The sequence below is a fragment of the Zonotrichia albicollis genome, chromosome 14 (genome assembly GCF_047830755.1).
Source record: "Zonotrichia albicollis isolate bZonAlb1 chromosome 14, bZonAlb1.hap1, whole genome shotgun sequence".
In the NCBI taxonomy this organism is placed as follows: domain Eukaryota; kingdom Metazoa; phylum Chordata; class Aves; order Passeriformes; family Passerellidae; genus Zonotrichia; species Zonotrichia albicollis.
The window spans coordinates 13464765-13482885 of record NC_133832.1 but is presented as its reverse complement, the minus strand read 5'-3'; the positions used below and the strand labels follow the sequence as shown (position 1 = coordinate 13482885).

The 18121-nt window shown below is 46.5% G+C and overlaps 1 protein-coding gene across 19 annotated transcripts in view; it reads left to right on the top strand.

Moving 5' to 3' along the window:
• Positions 1 to 18121, top strand: part of MBNL3 (muscleblind like splicing regulator 3) — a 93013-nt gene that overhangs the window by 31811 nt on the left and 43081 nt on the right. For 9 of the 19 annotated variants that reach the window (XR_012582733.1, XM_074551622.1, XM_074551626.1 and 6 more), the window contains exon 2: positions 1849 to 2855. The exons of 9 other annotated variants lie outside the window; for them this stretch is intronic. Coding sequence is in view for 8 of the 10 variants with exons in the window: in XM_074551622.1 (XP_074407723.1) it covers positions 2682 to 2855 (174 nt within the window). In the remaining 2 variants the exon portion in view is untranslated. Of the gene's footprint in view, positions 1 to 1848; positions 2856 to 11733; positions 11756 to 18121 lie in introns of those variants that run through there. One more of the 19 variants, XM_074551633.1, reaches the window with a different exon arrangement.

The following is an 18121-nucleotide window of genomic DNA, read 5'->3' as shown; positions in this document are numbered from 1 at the left end:
TTCCTGAGGTTCAGGGGCTGGGAAGGCAAATGTTACTACACTGAAATGTTACTACACTGTTTGGACATCTTGGTGTTCGGTGTAGCTGTGTGTTAAGTCAGACCCATCATATTCCATCCCCAGCATTAAGAGACCCTCACTTCCCTTGGGAGTCTGAAGCTGTGGAATAGGCACTTAATCCACAAGATGGTTGTATTTCAGTCTTCTCAGAAGAACTTCTGAGAGTGCATTCTTTCTAATCCCCACCCATATCTGACCTGTTCTAGCTCGTTCTTAAGAGCTGCACCCAGCTAGTCCTTAGGTCCCTGCAGAAGGTTTCTGCCCATCTTTTCCTTTCTTTTGCTTTCTGAGCTCATATGAACAGGGAGCCCATATCAGTGAATGGGATTCCTGTATAAATTTGCCCTCTTTGCAAAATTGGAATTGATTTAGAGCAGCTCTTCTTTACAAAACCCAAAAGACACGAGCATGGTTAGGTGTGCCTTTTTTCCTTCTCTTTGAAGTTTAAAACACGCTTAACAAATATGATGTTTGCAGTCTCTGTTCCCCACCTGATGTGCAAAAATGCAAAGGTCCTTCCAGAAGCATGGGTCAGACCAAGCTTTGTGATGATGCCTCAAGCTGGATTGCAGGGATCTGGGCAGGTTTTGTTATCAACTTGAGTCTAATTAAGCCTAGAAAGTACTTGCAGTGTAGGTTTAACGAGTGTTGTTTTTTCTAAATTGAAATAATTCGATCTGTGAATCAAACAGCCTCTGTGCCCCACCCCCTGCTGCTGATGACAGCCTCTTCCCACACTTCTTCCTTGGTAGCATTGTTTCCATTGTTTCCAGCTCCAGTAGGTTTCAGTTACTGATCAGTGTAATTGCAATAACACACCAATAATGAAAGAGGAATTTAAGCTTCCTTTTTTTGTACTTGAAGGCTCTTCTCCTACGAAAGCTTGAAATCTTAATAGCAGTCACACAGGCAACATCCCGCGCCTGTCAAATGTTGCAAAAGTGGACGCTCGTACTTTAGGAAGATAAAGGGCTGGATTTTGGGAACTTGGAAACAGCCCAATCCTATCAGGCGGCAATGGTACAGCTAATATTAGAATGGGAGACTCTAGAGACAGCTTAACATTTTAGTGGATGACAAGGAAGCCTTCAACTGGAATGCATTGAAAGTTGTTTGTTGTATAACACGAGTTGCTGGAGTCAGAGTAATTCGAGTTGCCTTTGGTCTGGTGGAAAACTACAGCTGTGAGCAATGAGTTAATTTTTTCCGTGTGTGTGTGTGTGTGGCTTAGGTTTCCCCGTCGGGTTTGCTCTTAGTTTTGTAGCTCTGAATCCATGGAGGAGCGGCTGCGAGCCAGCCGTTTGTCTCCAGAGCCATCGCAGGAGCAGCCCCGCGCTGGGCATGGTTTGATGGAATACCTTGGAAGGGTTGAGCAGGAGCCCGGCATGTAACACAGCCACCGGCTGCTCTTGCTGCCTCAACGTTTCCTACAGAAAAGGAGTGGGCTAGTTAATGTTAATTTAAAAATAATACTGTAGAGCAGTGTATTCCCCGGCAGTCCGAGAGGGCTCGTGGGGCGCAGCCCCCGCCGCTGTGGAGTCGGGGCTGGCCCTGAGGGTCCCGAGGCTGCGGCGCCCACCGTGGCGCTATGAAACGAGCTCTGCTATTGGTCGGCTGCCCGCGAGTGCTGCTGTAACGGCGAGCGCCATTGGCCGGCGCCGCCTCCCATGCGCAGCGCGGCGCGGGCAGTGCCCCCGTGCCCGCAATGGCCGCCGGCGCCGCCCCGCGCCCGCCCGCCCGAGCGGGGCCGCAGGCTCCTGGCTGATTCTATTTCTCTTTTTCCTGCAGGTTGCTGAAAAGTGCCTTTCCTGAAGCCACCGCTGCTTGGATTTCTGTCTAGGGCTGCCTCTCTCTGCCCCTCGCCCCCCTCTCTGTTTAATTCGGCGTTGCTTGCAGTCCGTGCCCTGACGGCGGCTCCTCCAGCCTTGCCCTTTTTTTTTTTTTTTTTTTTTTTTGCTCCCCATTTACACGCAGTTTGCTCAGCCATTTTATTTTTTTTCCTTACCCCGACTATGTAGCAAATATTTAAAAGAAAAGAAAGAGGAAAAAAAAATCAGACATCCTTTTGCCTGTTTTGATGCTCGTGAACCATAATTTTTAGAAGCAAGAAATAGAAGGAAAAAAAAATACAAACCCGAAGTTTTCTCCCCAAGGACCGAGACCATTCCACAAACTGAAGTGCTGCCAGCAGCATATGCTTTTTGCAAGAATAATTGAAACCATTAACTGGAGAGCACAGAATTCTTTTGAAAGTCTGCCAGTTATTTGCAAGTAACTTTGGCAGTGGCACAAAATATAACACTTGTATTTTAACTTCTACAATTGCACTTTTAGGAGCTGGCCTCTAATTTGATTTTCAGTTGTTCTGATAAGATTTCTATTTTATGATTGGCTTTATGTTTAATTCTTGTTTAAAGAAACACGATTTGACTTAAATGAAAACCTAAGTGCTGATGAATAGGAGTTTTACCAAAGCAACAAGTTAGTTATTTCTTCACGTTTAACTTGAATTCACTTTTTTACCCTTTTTTTAAAAAAAAAAGAAGAAAAAAGAAGATCAGCAGTAAACATTACCCTGAGGAAGGGTGCCATTGCTTGCATTTTAATTTTTGTTTTTTAATATGGCTGTAAACGTGTCCCTGGTTCGTGATACAAAATGGCTGACGTTAGAAGTGTGTCGAGAGTTTCAGAGAGGGACTTGTTCTCGGTCTGATGCAGAGTGCAAGTTCGCCCATCCGTCACGGAGTTGCCATGTGGAAAATGGTCGAGTTATTGCCTGCTTTGACTCCCTAAAGGTGAGGACTGGAACGCGTGCATTGCCTAAGCTGCCTTGTTTTTCTTTCCCTTCCCAGTGGCTCAGGCAGGGGTGTGGGATGTGCAGAACAGCTGTTTGCTGCTCTGTGTCTGCAGGGAGGATGCTGCTCCTCAAATTTAGGCTGAGTCTGACTCGGGGTGCCAGGAATTGCAGGGAGAGAGGATTTTATCAGGGCATTTTTCAGTGGTAGCTCAGATCTGATATAGCTGTCTCTGAAACAGAGCACAGGTTGTGGGCAGCAAATGAAATAAGACAAGTAGGGAGAACTGAAATCCAGTTTTGAGTGTCCGGATCACGTCAGCTGTGCATTTGGTGCAGGGATCTGAAATGTGTTTTTAATGAGCAAAAATGAAAGCAGCATTTTAAGATAATGAATCAGCTTTACATGTATTTCCTGGAGACAGTTGCAAATGCACTTTAAGGTTATCCTGTAGATGAGGACCAGCCAAAATATTTGGACAACAACATTTCCAGAAATGGTCATTGGGGAAGTGCTTTCTGCTTTGGACACACGAACTCAGTGGCTCTGCCAGGCCTGTTGGAGCTATGGCTGAGCCTTGAGGTTGGTGCTTATCCTTGCAGAGTCAAATTTGGAGGCAGTAAATAGCTCTTGGTGGCTTGTCCCTGCTGGAGTTCCAGGGATGGCTTTCAAAACTACCAAAGAGCTGGACTGTGAGTCAGGGAGAGGAGTGGAGGAGCTTCAGGAGGGGGATGTGGGCATCTCTTTCTGGCCTCACTTCACCATGGTTCTTGGGAAAGGAAGATCCACTTTTTTTCTTTTTTCCAAATGTATGACTCCTCAAAAGTATTTTTTACTCTGAGACCATATGGATAACTGATAGCAGATGAGAATTCTTGACATTGTGTTTAATGTTTTGACCAAAGTAATCAACCTGTTAAAATTTCTAGAAAGAGTCTGGAAAATTTTATAATCTTATAAGTTTTCTCTTGAATTTCAACTATTGCTTGAAAAGATTTGTGTTTATTTTTATGAGCATAATGAGTAACAGAACTGGTAGAGTTATATATGCAGAGGTTCAGACCAGGACTCGATCTGGACTAACCCTGGTTTATCCATTTTGTTCCTGTTAGTGGCTTCTTCATGTTTTCATTTCTGTTCTCTTTTTCCAAGAAGCTCAAGTTTTCTGTTTGCATTCGGTTTTCTCTTTTTAATCTGATTATGTGAAATAACTCTTTACTTATACAGTGACTTTCAAATGTTCATTTACATTGCTGGTTTGCTGACAGCGAGAGACAAATATTTTTTTATTGAAGGGGAAAAAATCTTGTTCTTTATGCCATTGAAACTTTGGAATTGTAGCCAGTGGCAGTGCAGATACTTGTAATGAGGAGATTAATATGTTCATATTTTATAGTGTATATTTGTGAATGGAAAGAAGGGCTGTGGAGGGTAGTTTTGTGCCCCTTGCTGGTGCTTGCAGCATCCTGGGGAGGTGTCCCTGTGCAGCCACCCAGCTTGGCTGGGCTCTGAGCTCTGCTGTCACCCCGTGTGTGGCACTTGCCCATGGGTGCTGTTGGCAGTGCAGTTCCTCAGCACACCCAGCTGTGCACAGCTGGGGCTGGGACCATGTGCAGGACCAAGTTCATGGGTTCAAATCCCACCCACTGGAATGAGCAAACACTTCTCCCACCTCAGCAGTGGGGATGGGATGGGGAACCCCATGTTGAGAAAAAAACAACAACAAAAAACCCAGGGGAAGGAGTAGGGTGTGATCTCCTACAGCTCAGAGTGTTTCCTGTGTAACTGGCTGGTAAATGACATTCTGGTTGCAGTTTCCTCATGACACAGTAGCAATGCCCAATATGTGCTGGTTAAGTGGCCTGAATTTTCTAGAGAACAGGTTTTTTGGACTTAGGAAAGCCTCCTGGAGGGCTGATAACTCTGTCTTTGGGAAGTACTTGAGGAAAGGTCCAAATGTACAAAAGGTGATGGGGCTGTTTCTGCACCCCTCTTTGCAGACAAGACAGAGGGTCTTGGAGCACTTCCTTCAGCCCCATGGATCCAGCAGCTCCCTGTTTCCCTGTGCCATGGAGGGCTGTGGTCCCCATGCTGCAGCCTGAGTGTGGGCATGTCTAAGGCCATGCATTTCCAGTGGAAATAACTCCCCTGGGGTCCAAACCCTCAAACAATATTCATTCTGTTCCTGGGCCAGAACTGGGCTTGCAAAGCACTGTTTGCAGTGATCTTGAGGGGCTCAGGGCTATGAGTGTGGCCACCCTTAAGAGGTTTTTTTGCGCCCATCCTGAGGATGTTTTTGTGCCCAACAGCTGTAGAACACCGACCCTCTCTCCCGTGGAGGGCTCAATGGCTGCTCAGTGCTCTCTTGTCTTTTCTTACCCTGCATTAGCAGAACATCTGCGTTGCTTTATGGGAGGCAGGATATAGGATGCTTGTGGCTAATAAGTTTTCCCGTTGTCTTGCAGCCGCCCAGGGCTTTGTTCAGACGTTGCTTATCTGCATCCATTGTGTGCTGCTGTTGCTTGTTTTTTTTCTCTCACAGACCTCTTAAGCTTGAACAATGCCTTCATACAGGAACTTCTGATAACCCAGCAAACAATGGTTTCACCTCACTGGTCAGGTCATGTGCAGCATCCAGAGCTTACTGAATTGCCCTTTTCCCTCTTTTTTCTTAATCTCCTATAGCAGTTCCATGCCTGATGCAGTGGAAAAAGCAGTGATGCTTCCAGAAGCAGAGTGCCTCAGTGTGGGTTGTTTCACGGGTAACTAACTGTGTGCTACCTGTAATCTTGTGAAGAACACACAGGACTCATTGAATGAATAGGGGCCCTCACTGATGTTCAGGTGGGGGTCACCAGAACATGCTCTGCAGGAACGTTGTGTGTTGTGCAATGCTTTGGTTGTGAAATACCTGATCTTGATTAGGTTGAGAGTGCTAGGCTGGATCTTGCTGTCCTGAGCTGTATTTCTTCGAAGGGGGAGTTTGCACATTTGTAGGCAGCAGAAGGAACCTTTCTCAAGCAGATTGATACAAAACTTAAAAATAGTTCCTTGCAAGAAGCTGCTATTTGAATCAGATGCCAAGAGAGCTCTCACTCTACTCATGCACCCCTCCTTGTTATTCTGGAAGCAGTGTTCTCTGAATTAATTTGTGTGAATGGCAGGAGAGTCTGCACTGCTTGATTGCAGGGCAATCCAGAGGCCCAAGAGCTGGCTCTGCTGGGCCACCCTGCTTCCAGAAGGGACCACGGGGCTGCTGGTCAGTGCCCAGTGCTCTCTGGTATCTCCTGGGCAGGTCCTGTGGCACCTCAGAAATGTTGTGAGCAAAGGAGAGGAATGTCATGTCATCCCTGTGAACTGGAGTGGCCTCTGGGTTTGTTCATTGCCTCTCTCCAGGCTCAGTGTGCACTGGCCATGCAGAGGTAGTGCTTTTTGTAAGGACTGGGACATGCTTTGCTGGCTCATGGCAATTCCTACAAAGGTTTGTTTTGGCACTTTGGTGGGCTGCTCATCAAGTCATTAACTTTGCTATTCAGGCTGGATCAGGAGGGCAGGATATGAGCTTGTCTGACTCTTAGTTCCTGGCCAGCAAGTCATTGGTTGTGTTTTCAGTTTCTGGTGTTATCAGGAAGGAAAAAAAAATCATCATCTTTGGTCACTAATGGAGCAGAGAGCTGAGAGATGGGGCATTAGGAGATGGTGACATGTTATATAAAAATGTGTAGGTAATGCACATCAGGTGTTCACAGAGGCTTTGATTTATACTGCTTACAGTTTGGGTATCTGCACTGAGGACTTGAGGTTTAAAAAAAATTTACAAATGCAGCTTTGTGAGGTGTGGGCTGGCGCTTTTTGCTGTTTAGAGGTCTTTGAATTTTCTTTGTGAATTTTAATGTGAATTGAAGCTTCAGGGAGCGTTTTGAGATGGAAAATAGTGGGGTGAAAAATTTGAATTATATGAATTTTGACTTTGGGAGGTGTAATGTGAAAAACACTGTTAACCTATTGCATATTTCAAAGCAGTACTCTGTAAATAAAGGTGAAAAGTTTTCTCTGAACAGACGCAAAAAGAAGGTAAAAGTAGTTTTGTCTAAATTGTCTATTTTCTAAAGGAAGTGTTATTCTCTGGTAATAATATTCAAAATCTCAAGGCAATCTGAAAAGTTCACACTGCTTGGGCAATATGATCTTGAAACTGATGTACCTGAGGCTGTTCCTCACAGTTTTCATGCTAATTTGTACCTGGTTTATGCTGACTTGACTAGAATTATTTCTGACTTACTGGTGGCAATCAAATCTATTTTTTTTTAAATTTAAATAAACTCCAAATTAAGAAACAACTAAAAACACCCACTAAACTTAGCATATGGTTACACTTTTAGAGAGGAAGAAGAAAGCAAACAAAGCCATAGTGATAATTTTGGAGACATTCCGACTCCATGTCTCAGCTCAGTGTAATGGAGATGTAAATATTCCACAGGAACAGTGTTGAGCCAAGTCACCTGTGTGACAAACATCCACTTTTACTTGGTCATTAAGCCACTTACCTGTGTGGCAACAGCAGATTTGCAGCAGCTTTCTGTCCAGTCTGGATGCTGATGTGTCTTATGGCATGCCATCAGTGCTTTTTAAAACTACTGTTTAAATCAAACAACTTAAAGTGGGGGAAAATGTATTTAGACTCAATTTTATGTATAAAAACTGTTAACACTGTATTTCTGTCTTTTTCTGTTAATTTTTTATATTTTCTTTGTATTTCTCTCTGAAGTGAATTGGTATTTCAAGGAAAATAGGAGACCTTGTGGGGGAAAAATAATTTAGGCCTGATCCCTTCTCATTTATAGATTACAACAAGCTCCACGTTTTCACAGTTGAGTTTTACTGGCACACTTGCTGTCTGTACTCTCTCTAGTGTCTTCAGAGGTTTTTGGCACATCTCTGGCATGGAGAGCACTGATGGAGAAGCTCACCTGGCTCTGCCTGTGCTGAGCATCTCCCAGGCCTGCCCCACTGTCTGCACTGCAGATTCTCTCTGTGGGGTTAAGGCTGGTTATGTGAGGATGATGTGTGACCTCCCTAGGTGTGTTCAGCTTTCCAGGGAAAGGATACACCTTCTTCCTTTAATCTGCCTAGCTGATCTTTCTGTGGGACAGATGTCTGTGCACAGCATGTTTGATTTGTTTAGTGTTATCCAATGCCTCCTCAGGTGGGTTTTGCAGTCATGGTTTAGAAGGTTGCTGCTCTGAGCTGTCCCCTTGCTTCTCTGTTGCAGCAGTGGTTGCTGCCACTGTGGCAGGGTTAGGAGGAGGACAGAGAGCCTTAGGCACTGAATACAAAATCCAGCAGCTGGAATTCCCGTGGTCCTGCTCTCTGCAGAGCTGCTGGGTGATGGACTCGTGTAACTGGAGCAGGCTGGTGTTACCTGTGACTGTGCTGCAAGGACTGCAATGGACAGGGAGGTCTTATTCATTGCCAGCCATTTGCAAAGGTGTAAGGCAGAGTCCTTGACAGGAATTCTTGTCTGTGCTCTAAAGCAAGGAGGTGATCTTTGAGGTGTGTGAGGAGAGTGAAGAGGTTTGGCCATGTCCTTGTCCCTGCCAGGTCTTTCTGTGTCTGAGCAGCCCCAGCAGGGAACACTACCTTGGCCTTTACATTTACAAGGACATGTGCTTGTGAAACTTGGTGTTGTCCATGGTAACATGGCAAGGAAGGTGAGATATCTGTAGGTTTCCTGGTGCACAGTCTAGGTCTGGTGCTACCCTGGAGGGATGCTCTCTTTCAGCTCATTGCTCATATTCCTGCAGAGGGTGGATATTTGTTGATTGGGTATTTGCTGTGCAGTAGGTGGACAGCACCATCTGTGCCCCAGACCTCCTGACCCCACATTTGTCCTGAGGGCTTGCCCACACGTGAGCAGATGCCTTTGCTGTTGGCTGTGTGTGAGTGCCAGTCTCATGTGGTGTTTCTGGGACAGGTTCAAGAGGCTGGCAGAGGTGTAGGCACAGGCTGGTAAGTTGGGAAGCTCTCCTAGTGCAAGGGGCAAGGACAGGAACACCATCCTTGTCCATCTTCTTGCAGCTGATTCATTGACTGCAGCTTTTCCTTGGGCCTCAGAGTGGTTTTCCCCTTGTACATGTTGGAAAGCAGAGCTGTGCCCACAAACTGGTCCTGAGACCACAATTTGGAGGCCAGCCTCTTCAGGGAGATGGGCCAAGCAAATTCAGCAGTGGGGTTTTGCTGCCAGCCTCGCCTCTCCTCTCCTCACCAGCCAGCCCTGGCAGTGCAGGGCCCCTGCTCCTGCCTGCAGCTCATGTTGCCTTGTTCTTCTCCCTGTGGTGTGAGCAAACCACCATCCTCAAAGGGTAAAGCCAGCAGCATTTACATTATTAATATTAGCCAAGAGTAACCTTGGCTTTCTGGTTGGGAAGATGATGGTAAAGTGCTGACTGCTGCTCACACTTGCCTAAAAAAGCAGGAGAGGAATTCTTTTGGGATGTTGACTCTAAAACCATTCTAAGCTTCTGTGTGTGCTTAAGCAGATACATTTTGAAACCTTTTATGGGCATATTGCAGTGTTCCACTGGCCCTGGCATGCCACCTCCTGCTCCTGAGGCTTGCTTTCCTGTTTGAAGGGCAAAGCCCTCCAGACCAAGATTCTGGTTCTGCAAAGTACTTAAGCCTGATTTTAAGTGCTGTAGAGTTCCTGTGGGCAGCAAAGAGCTCCTTGTGCTGGAGTGAGCTGTTGCATCAAGTTTTGAGCATGGGAAGTGGTCACCTCAGCCAGTCCATAAAGGGGGAGAGCTGTTTGCTCTGCCACCTTTGGCTTTTGGGAGTTTCTCTGCATGCACACCTTGAGTTTGCAGTCTTGACAAGCCTGCTGGGATCTGCAAGCACAAGCTCCATTTCTGTGACCCAGCACAATGCAGAGGGATGCTCTGTGAGCCCCAGGGGCTTCCTCTCTACAGGGAGGAGGGAGATGAGGTGCTGAGCCCAGGTAGCAAATAGCTGGCTCTGCCTGCTGTGAGTCAGAAGTTGGCCAAGGGAGCACAAAAAGGGGGTGTGTGTGTGTGTACAGTGAGCTCTGGCACCTCAAATGGTGCCATGTTGCAAAATGTGGCACTGCCAAATTCTTCTAGGGAAGAAGTTCAAACATGATATCTTCCAGCCCTGATGTGTAGCAGTAGCTAATGCTGGGATTGAAACAGGAGCCCCAAACCTACAGGTCTCTTGTGCCTGGACAGTCTGGGGCAAAGAGGATGCTTGGCTGTGAAACCACCTAGGGACTTCTCCTGCTCCTGATTGCATTAGGCCAGCAAAGTGAGCTGAGGGGAAGGTGGTGAAAGATGCCTTCAAGGGGAGTGACTGAACGAGCATTGGAGTTGGCGGATTTCCTCGGTGGCATAGCATCAGTTTGATGTAATCCCTTAGCTGACAATAGCTTTCTGCCACTTGGTTCACCCTTCTGAAGGAGGGTGCAGTAACATGCTTTTATGTAATTGAGCTGTTTAGAAGCTTTAAAACAAATATAAACAAGATGTGCCAGGCTTTTTGGAGAGCCCATCGCCTGACATCTCCCACAGAGCATTTCAATAAGTGGTTAGATTTCCAAGTGAGGAGCTGAGCTCTTTGAAATTCTGCCCCTATAAATACTGTTTTGCTGGTATTAAAGTAAATGCTTTGAAGACCTTGGGTGATTGTTGCCCCATACAGGCACAGTTTTACTTCTGGCTTATTAATACTGTTTTATTGCTGTTCATAAAACAGCAGGGACCCAGGCACTGACCCCCTTCCTCACCCCTTACAGTCCTCGTGCCATGTCTGATGACAGTCTTTTGATTAGAGGAAAGACCAAGGATTTGGAAAACCACCTTTCAAAGCCTTGTGATGATGCAAACTGCTTGAAAGTGTTGTAATGTCGGTCTCTGTGCCTAATTGCACTTTTTGACCTCACAGGAGCAGTACAAAAAATGTCTTTGAAGGCTGAATGTAGCAGAGCTGCTGTAATAGCAAGACTCTGGGTGTTTTAGACAGGTGCCCTAACTGAGTAAGCATTTCAAACCCTGACTCCTTCCAAAGGAATAGCTATCAAACATGCTTAGTTCTGTAATCTTGCCTGCCTGTTAGGAAAGCCCCCTGTTCTCTAATGGCAGTGAAAATATTCAGCTTAACCGTAGCTAATGTGTTGGGATAGTAAAATCTTTCTGCTGTCCACACAGCAGAAAGTACATGGCACAAAAGTAATGCTGATCTCTTGGGAGCCCTGGGTTTTGCATCTGGCTCTCTGAACGTCTGGTTAGTGTTTGGCCTGGGTTTAGGATTGCAGTGACATGGTTACTTGATGTCTCCACTGTCAGAGGAGCTGGATGCTGGAGTCAGGGATTATTAAGCACTAACTCTGTGTTTTTGCCTCCTCTGTCTGAAGCCAGCTCGTGGGAATGGCTCGGGGCTGTTCTCGGCGTGCTTCAGCTCCAAGCTGCAAAGCTGAGACCTGGAGCTGCCTTTCTGCAGCGTTTAGCTTAAAGCTGTGAGGAAGAAGTATATTCCTAAGAGAGCACAATTGGCTTGCTGGGACATGAGCACACTCAAATCAAGCAATTCCCCAAGTTTGTAGTGAAATGTTATGGCAGATGGCCTGCTTACAATGCGGGATATTATTAGAACCATGATCAGTGCTAATAAGGTCATTGGCGGTGGGGGAGGAGGTCAGTGTCTGACCTTGTTTGGAAGGTGGCAGCCTGTGCTCTGCGAAGTTTTCCTCTTGCAGCAGTGGAATGTGGATGTTTAAAACAAGTTACTTTGTTTATTAGTGTGGCTGCACAGTGGAGAGAGAGAGAGAGAGACCCACCACCCAGTCCAGCATAACTGCTGCCGGGGTGCTGCTGGCCCCCACCCTTGCTGAGGTAGGTGCACAGATCCCCATTAAAAAGTGAGGCAAATTCTGCTTAATTCTGGGAATGGGAACCAGGAGTAGTTTAGCTAGTGCTCCAGAATGGGTGTGGTATCACAATGCATGCCCAGGTGACTGCTGAGTGGTCTCTGTGTTTTATCTTGCCTCTGACTCTGCATTACCACAGCACTAACTTTGAGCTGTTCTCCTACACTGGTGTCAGAAAAAGACCCAAAACAACCACTGTAGATAAGTGTGCTGGAATCCAGTTGAGTTGCATGAGTGATGTCCACATCCCTGCCCAGCAGTACCCCCACCACGTTCTGATGGGCATTTATTCCAATAGCCTGAAACATGGTGGTGCTTTAACTCTGTCTCATCACTTCTTCTTTGCCTTAGGAACTCTGGGTGCATAGTGAGAGGAGAGCCCTCTCAAACAGAGGGGCATTTGGGAAAGTCTGGAGTATGTGGGGGTTCAGAGGTGGCCAGGGCAGCACCAGTACAGTGGAGCTGCAGCCCGTGTGCCTGAGACCGTGGCTGTCATGACGCTGCTTCCCTAAGTCCCTGTTATCCACAGGGGCACGGCTGGTGCTGGGAGCAGTCACACGGAGATTAGGTCCTTAGAGAGCCCTGCTTCAGCTGAGCACAGTTTGAATACAAAACCTCAGTGTGTAATCCCAATGGTATTGGCTGATCCCACTGGTCTGTGTTTCTTCCTCTTGTTGTCCATTCCTAAAGGATCAGAGCATGGGTAAGGCTTGCAGCCATTATGTGCTCTTGATCCCAAATGGTTGGTTTGTGCAGTCTTGTGCTGTGTGCAGTGCTTGGGCTCTGCTCCCAGAGTCCCTTCCACGTGATGCTGCAGATAGCAAACCCAGGATGAGTTTGCCAGGAGAAAGCTAGAGCCTCATGGGGTTGGACATTTCAGCCCATGCCGTAGCACTTTAGTGCTCAGGGTTGGAGGGTTGAAAGGCAGACATAAAAATGAGCCTTTAAGGAGGGCTTGGAAGATCATCCAGGCATGGCAGAGATAACGGTGTTTTAGGTCAGCTGTATAAAGGAAAGCTCTTTCCTCCCTGTGAGGGAATTTTGTTTCATAAACCAGTTGACTTTCAAGACAGTTGTTTTTGGAGGGAATGTTGCTCCTTCCCAAACATTGTAGAGATGCTCCCAAATCTTGTTCCAATGGTCCAAGACTTGCAGCCTTATTCTAATGCCCTGCTTCTTCTTTCTGCTCTGTTTCCTCCTCCCCTCTGGGTCTATTTGTCCCCACGCCCTATGCAGCTCCCCTGTCCTCTTTGTCCCTGTTGTAGTGTCTGCAGGGATTGTACAAGGCAGCCTGAGAAGTCTCTTGCTCTCCTCTCCTGTTGCTTCAGCAGTCATTTTTATTTCTCAGTGCATCTGGTGCCCTTGCAGATGAAGATGTAATCATGGTTTCCTCCCTGCAGACTTTGACTCCCTGCTGTGTCAATCCTGTTGCCTGTAAAACCTCAGCGATGTGCTGCAGGGTGGGAGCTGGAGCAAGGCAGGCTGAGTGACTCTGGTGCTGGAAGCTGGAAAGCCATCAGGCTGATAAAAGCAAGGCAGGGATGTGTGAAACCTGAGCTGCGAGGGACCACCTCAAGGGAAGGAGGTGGCGGTGACTTTGGGGAGGAGCAGTGCAGCTCCCAAGCCACTTTCCCATAGGACTGGGGAGCTCGGGGATGTGGCAGGGGCCTGGCCACCCATCACTGCCAGCTCTGTCAGCATCTCCTGGCTGGCATGTCACGGCAGGGCGTGGGTTTCCCCGCACAGCCCACGTCACTCCTGTCACCAGAGCCCGCTCAAACTGCTCTGCACCATCCTCGGGAGAGCTGGGAGAGGAGAGGGGGAAAACCCTTGGGGGCTGGGAGACAAATGGACAGGTCACTTTTAGCTAGTGATACAGAGGTGGGACAAAGCAGGCTGCTGGGAGGAAGGAGCTTGGGAGGCATCAGAGGCATCACGGCTGCAGCAGCCCAGGACAGAGCAGCTGGAATGCAGTCTGGGTGTTGCTGAGGCTTCCCCTGGCTGCCTGGGGTTTTTCCACCAAGTCTGGTGTATTTAGACTGAAAACTCTTCAGGCTGGGACTGTCTCATTTTGTGTTTGGGTAGTAATTGGAGCAGGACTCTGAGCTGTAGCATTGATGAGTATTTGTATTCCCACAGCCAGAAATCCCCTGCTGCGGCCTTGTGCGATAAAGCACAGATTGAATTAAGAGGATTTTCATTGTTGTTTTGTGTTTCTCTGCATGGGTTTTTGAAGAGTCCACAGTAATATAAAATCTTTAGAAGTCTTTAGTTGGAATAGAGCTCACATTAGTTAGGACAAAAACACTACTCAAAACTGTTTTTTTAACCCTGTTTTGATTATGCTAATTCTTGGAGAATGATTTTAAGCATCCTTTCAGTCCTTAGCCCAATCAGGGGAGAAGTGTTAGCACTTTTCTTACTTTGTGGCCTGTATCAGAGGCACTCAAAGAGAAGTTTGTTTAGGGATTTCTGCCGGGGCCCTATCTGAAGTCTATCTATCTTGGTTTAAAGCAGTTTGAGCATTTTTTCAGCAGTGTTGGAGTGTTCCCTTACGTAGGCACTGGTCCTGCTGCATTCCAGACTTGCTAATGACCCTGGAGCTTCTTTGCAGTTACTCCTCTCACGTGGGGAGAGACTGCAGATGTCCTCAAGAAAGGTCACTCTTCCTTGCAGAAAAAATCCCTCCAATCCCTCCCAGCCCCATCTATATGGGCCCATCCCACCTAAAAACAAATGAACATTTGCATTGCAGCTGACTCATCCTGACTGTGCCCGGGTGAGGGCAGTGAAAGGTCTTTTTCTTGCTGCCCTTTTAGGAAGGGATTGTGCTGCATCTGAAGATATCTCTTGTCAGTAGCAAAAGCAAAATACATGAGATCAGGTGTCTGCTGCCTAAGGAAGTTGTGTTAAGATTGCTTTCTAATAGAAAACAGCCTTCAAAAGGTAAGCCTTGCACACCTCCTCATCTATGAAAGGTTGAGCATCTCAGGCAGTCTGTACTGCACTTGGTGAGCAGGACAAGGATAGGCAGCTCAGGGCAGGAGTTTGGAAAGCAGAGCAGCAGTACAGGAAGGACAGAAAAACCCCATGGTAATTTGATCAGTTTGCTTTTGTGCCTCAGGTCTGAATAAGCAAGCACATCCACATGGATATGCTTTAGTTGCTTCTGCCTCCCCCAGCTTTTCTCTTGTGCTCTCAAACCTAAGTGAGTGAATCTGGTGGTTATTAAAAACATGAACTCCAAAGCACCAGGCAAATGGAAGGAAAGCCCTGATCAGTTCCATTCTTGTTGGTCAGCTGGGACAGATGGATGGACAGACACACATGTATGCCCACGCAGGACACATTCCTTTCTTAGCTGTTCTGGCACTTACCCCAGTGCTGCAGAGGAGAATTTAGGTCAGACCAAAAGTTGCATCCCACAGGAGTAAATGGATACATCATCCTAACTAGGCATACAACCTTTTCAGTGTCCTGTCCTGCAGCTCTTGTTACACAGAAGGGAACAGATCCCAGTGGCTACATGGAATTAACTTCTCAGCAGCTGAAATCATGGTTTCTGCAAAATGCATTATCAGTTAATACCCATTTCTGGCATCACATGGAGAAAGCAGACCACTCTTGCTGGATTTTGGGGTCTTTGGGCTGTATGTCAGTGTGGAGACCTACAGACCCCAAATTTTGGCTATCTAGGTCAGCATGGAAAGCAGGGTGAGCAGAAAGCCCCCTTAAGCAGTGTGGTTTGCAGCATCTGTGTTGGCTTACAGTTCCTGGGAGGGCTTTGTTAGTTTGTAACATGGATCTGCTTTGGCTGAGTGAGGTTGGGAGTGTGAATCTGCACAGACCTCACGAGACTGCAGAACAGACTGTGGGAGCCAGGATCTGAGAGCAGTGTTGTAATTAGAACAGGTAGAAGTTTTGCTCTGGCCAAGGTTGTTGTAATAAATCCATTGTATATTAGCAGGTTTTCAGATGTTGGCACAGAATTGGGCATCATGTTCATTAAAGCTGGCTGCTGGTGTGGCACTTGTGACTAGTGCATGGGAACTGCACCTAAATATGTCTCACTAATTGCAGTTTTATCCCAGAATTGTCATTGCCAAACTCTCCTTTTGCCCACAGAGATGTCAGTGTATTATCTTTGGCATTGTGAGTCCATCATGTTTGCCTCTGTGGAAAAAGGCCTGTCCTGTTGCCACCACAGCTTGCTATGCTTCTCCATGGGCTCAGCTCCTAGCAAACATTTACAATGCCTTAACCTCCCTTTCACTAGAGATGGTAGCAAATACTGGTCACATATCTGCTTTCTAGTGCCAGGTGCTTTTTAAAGAGCACTTCTGAAGGTGTTTTTTAAGAGAAAAATCCCCTCTGTGACTTAAATGTGCATATGTTACTGGCTGTAATAAACAACTCACTAAATAGATCAGTCTGCAAAAGCTGTCTGAGGTGGAATACTTGCCTAGGGCAAGGCAGGCTTTCTTTTTATTTTTGCTTGTTTTTTTCCTTTTTTCTCTTTCTTCCTTTCTCTGGAAGCCTTGCTGCCTTCTAGATGGAGGGTTGTGATTCAATGTCACTTGGCCTGAATGTCCTCTTTGGAAGCCAAGGTCCATGTGAGATGTGTGGTCCTTGCCTGCTGTGCCTAGCAGGCTGCAGGACCTCTCTTAAAGGTACTTTTTGTATCTGCACCTTTAATCCTTTGACCAACAGCAAGTTCATTATACTGTGGGCATGAAATCTGAGGCCTGGCATGGATCAGAAAGCTTTGGGGTCCTTGCTTGGAGCTGTGTGGAGTTGGTGGCACACCGTCAGCCCTTTTCTGTGGCTTGGTAGCTTCTCTGCAAAGCCAGAGCAGAAGGGAAAGGTGCTGCTGGGCACAAATATGCCTGGCACATGTGGCTGAAACAGGAGCACGAGGACAAAGCTTGGTCATTGGTGAACTGAAGCATAGCCTGAGAAAGCAGCTGGGGACATCAGTGGGACAGCAGGGTGAGGAGCAGGGCAAGCTGGCTTTGCTCTCTGCCATGGGGCAAATGCTAGCCAAGAGCAGAAAGGTGTTCTGTGCCTTGGAACATCAGACCTCTGGCTATGGCAGGTATCAGAGCAAATCCTGTGGTGGCAACTGAGGCCATCACCCTCCTGTGCTGCTGCATCTGCTCTTGCCCTGCAGTCACCTCCTTTGTTGGCTTAAGCTGTTGCACAGAGGGGCTGTCATGTCATGTTCTGACATATCTTGGTTTTTCCACCTCAAGTGTGGAAAGCCAGAGTGGCAGAGCCCAGCCACATCCTTTTCTGCTCAGGGAATGGTTGTATTCTGCCAAATTCTTAGAAAAACCCAACCAGACCTAGCCACATATCTTTTTATTTGCAATTTCATTTTTTCTTTCTGAAACAGTGAGAATGAGGTTTTCTGAGCATGACTTTGCCCTCTGCAGGACAGGAGGGAGGGTTTGGGTCAGACACTTAGTTATCAATCTCTGCTCTTCCCTATTTGCCTTTTCCCTTGTGTAAGCTTGAGCCATGAGGCTGCCAAAGGTGGTCACATGTCCAATATTTGTATTCATGAACACAGTACTTTAACATTTATTCTCCTGGGCTTTGATGTACTTTGCCTGGTTCTGTCTACGTGTGGTTTGCCTGCTGCAACTGTAATATTCAACAGACACTGTAGGTAGAGGAAGGTCAGAAGCATCAACTTTCCATATGACCTTGACAGATTCAGCTGGTGAAAGTTATAGAATTGGATTATGGGATTTACAATGAAAAGATGGTTTAAGGGACAAGAGAAACTGCACTTGCTGTTTTCAAATGCTGGTCTGGTGTAATAGCAATCAGGAGGGACACAACTGAGGATGGAAGGTGGAAGACATATGTGAAGTTTAATTTAGTTTGTTTTTCTTTGGGGTTTTGTGGTGTTTTTTTTAATACAGTACTTGTGCAGTATTGTTCCAGAGAGCTGGCCTGGGCTTTTTTTGTAATTTATTATAGAAGAAAAATCAATGACTTGCCAGTGTTTCTGTCTTCCAGGTAGAATTGATTTTTATTTTTTTACGTAGAAATAGTCCCACATTGAAACCCACAGGAATATTAACTTTGGTGGATGTCACCTCCTGCACATCCTGCTGTGTACCTGCAGTGATCCCAGGGCTAAACATGCTCCTAAACGTGCTCTCTTTACTGGACACTAAATGCCTTCTTTTGTAATTGTTATCTCTCATTTCCTTCAGCAGGTCTGTAAAGTCTTACTTGTCTTGGAGAGAGCCTGTTCTTGATACTGTATTAAAGAAGCCTATTTTATTGTGCTTTTAACATTCCTGAATAGGAGAGTAGT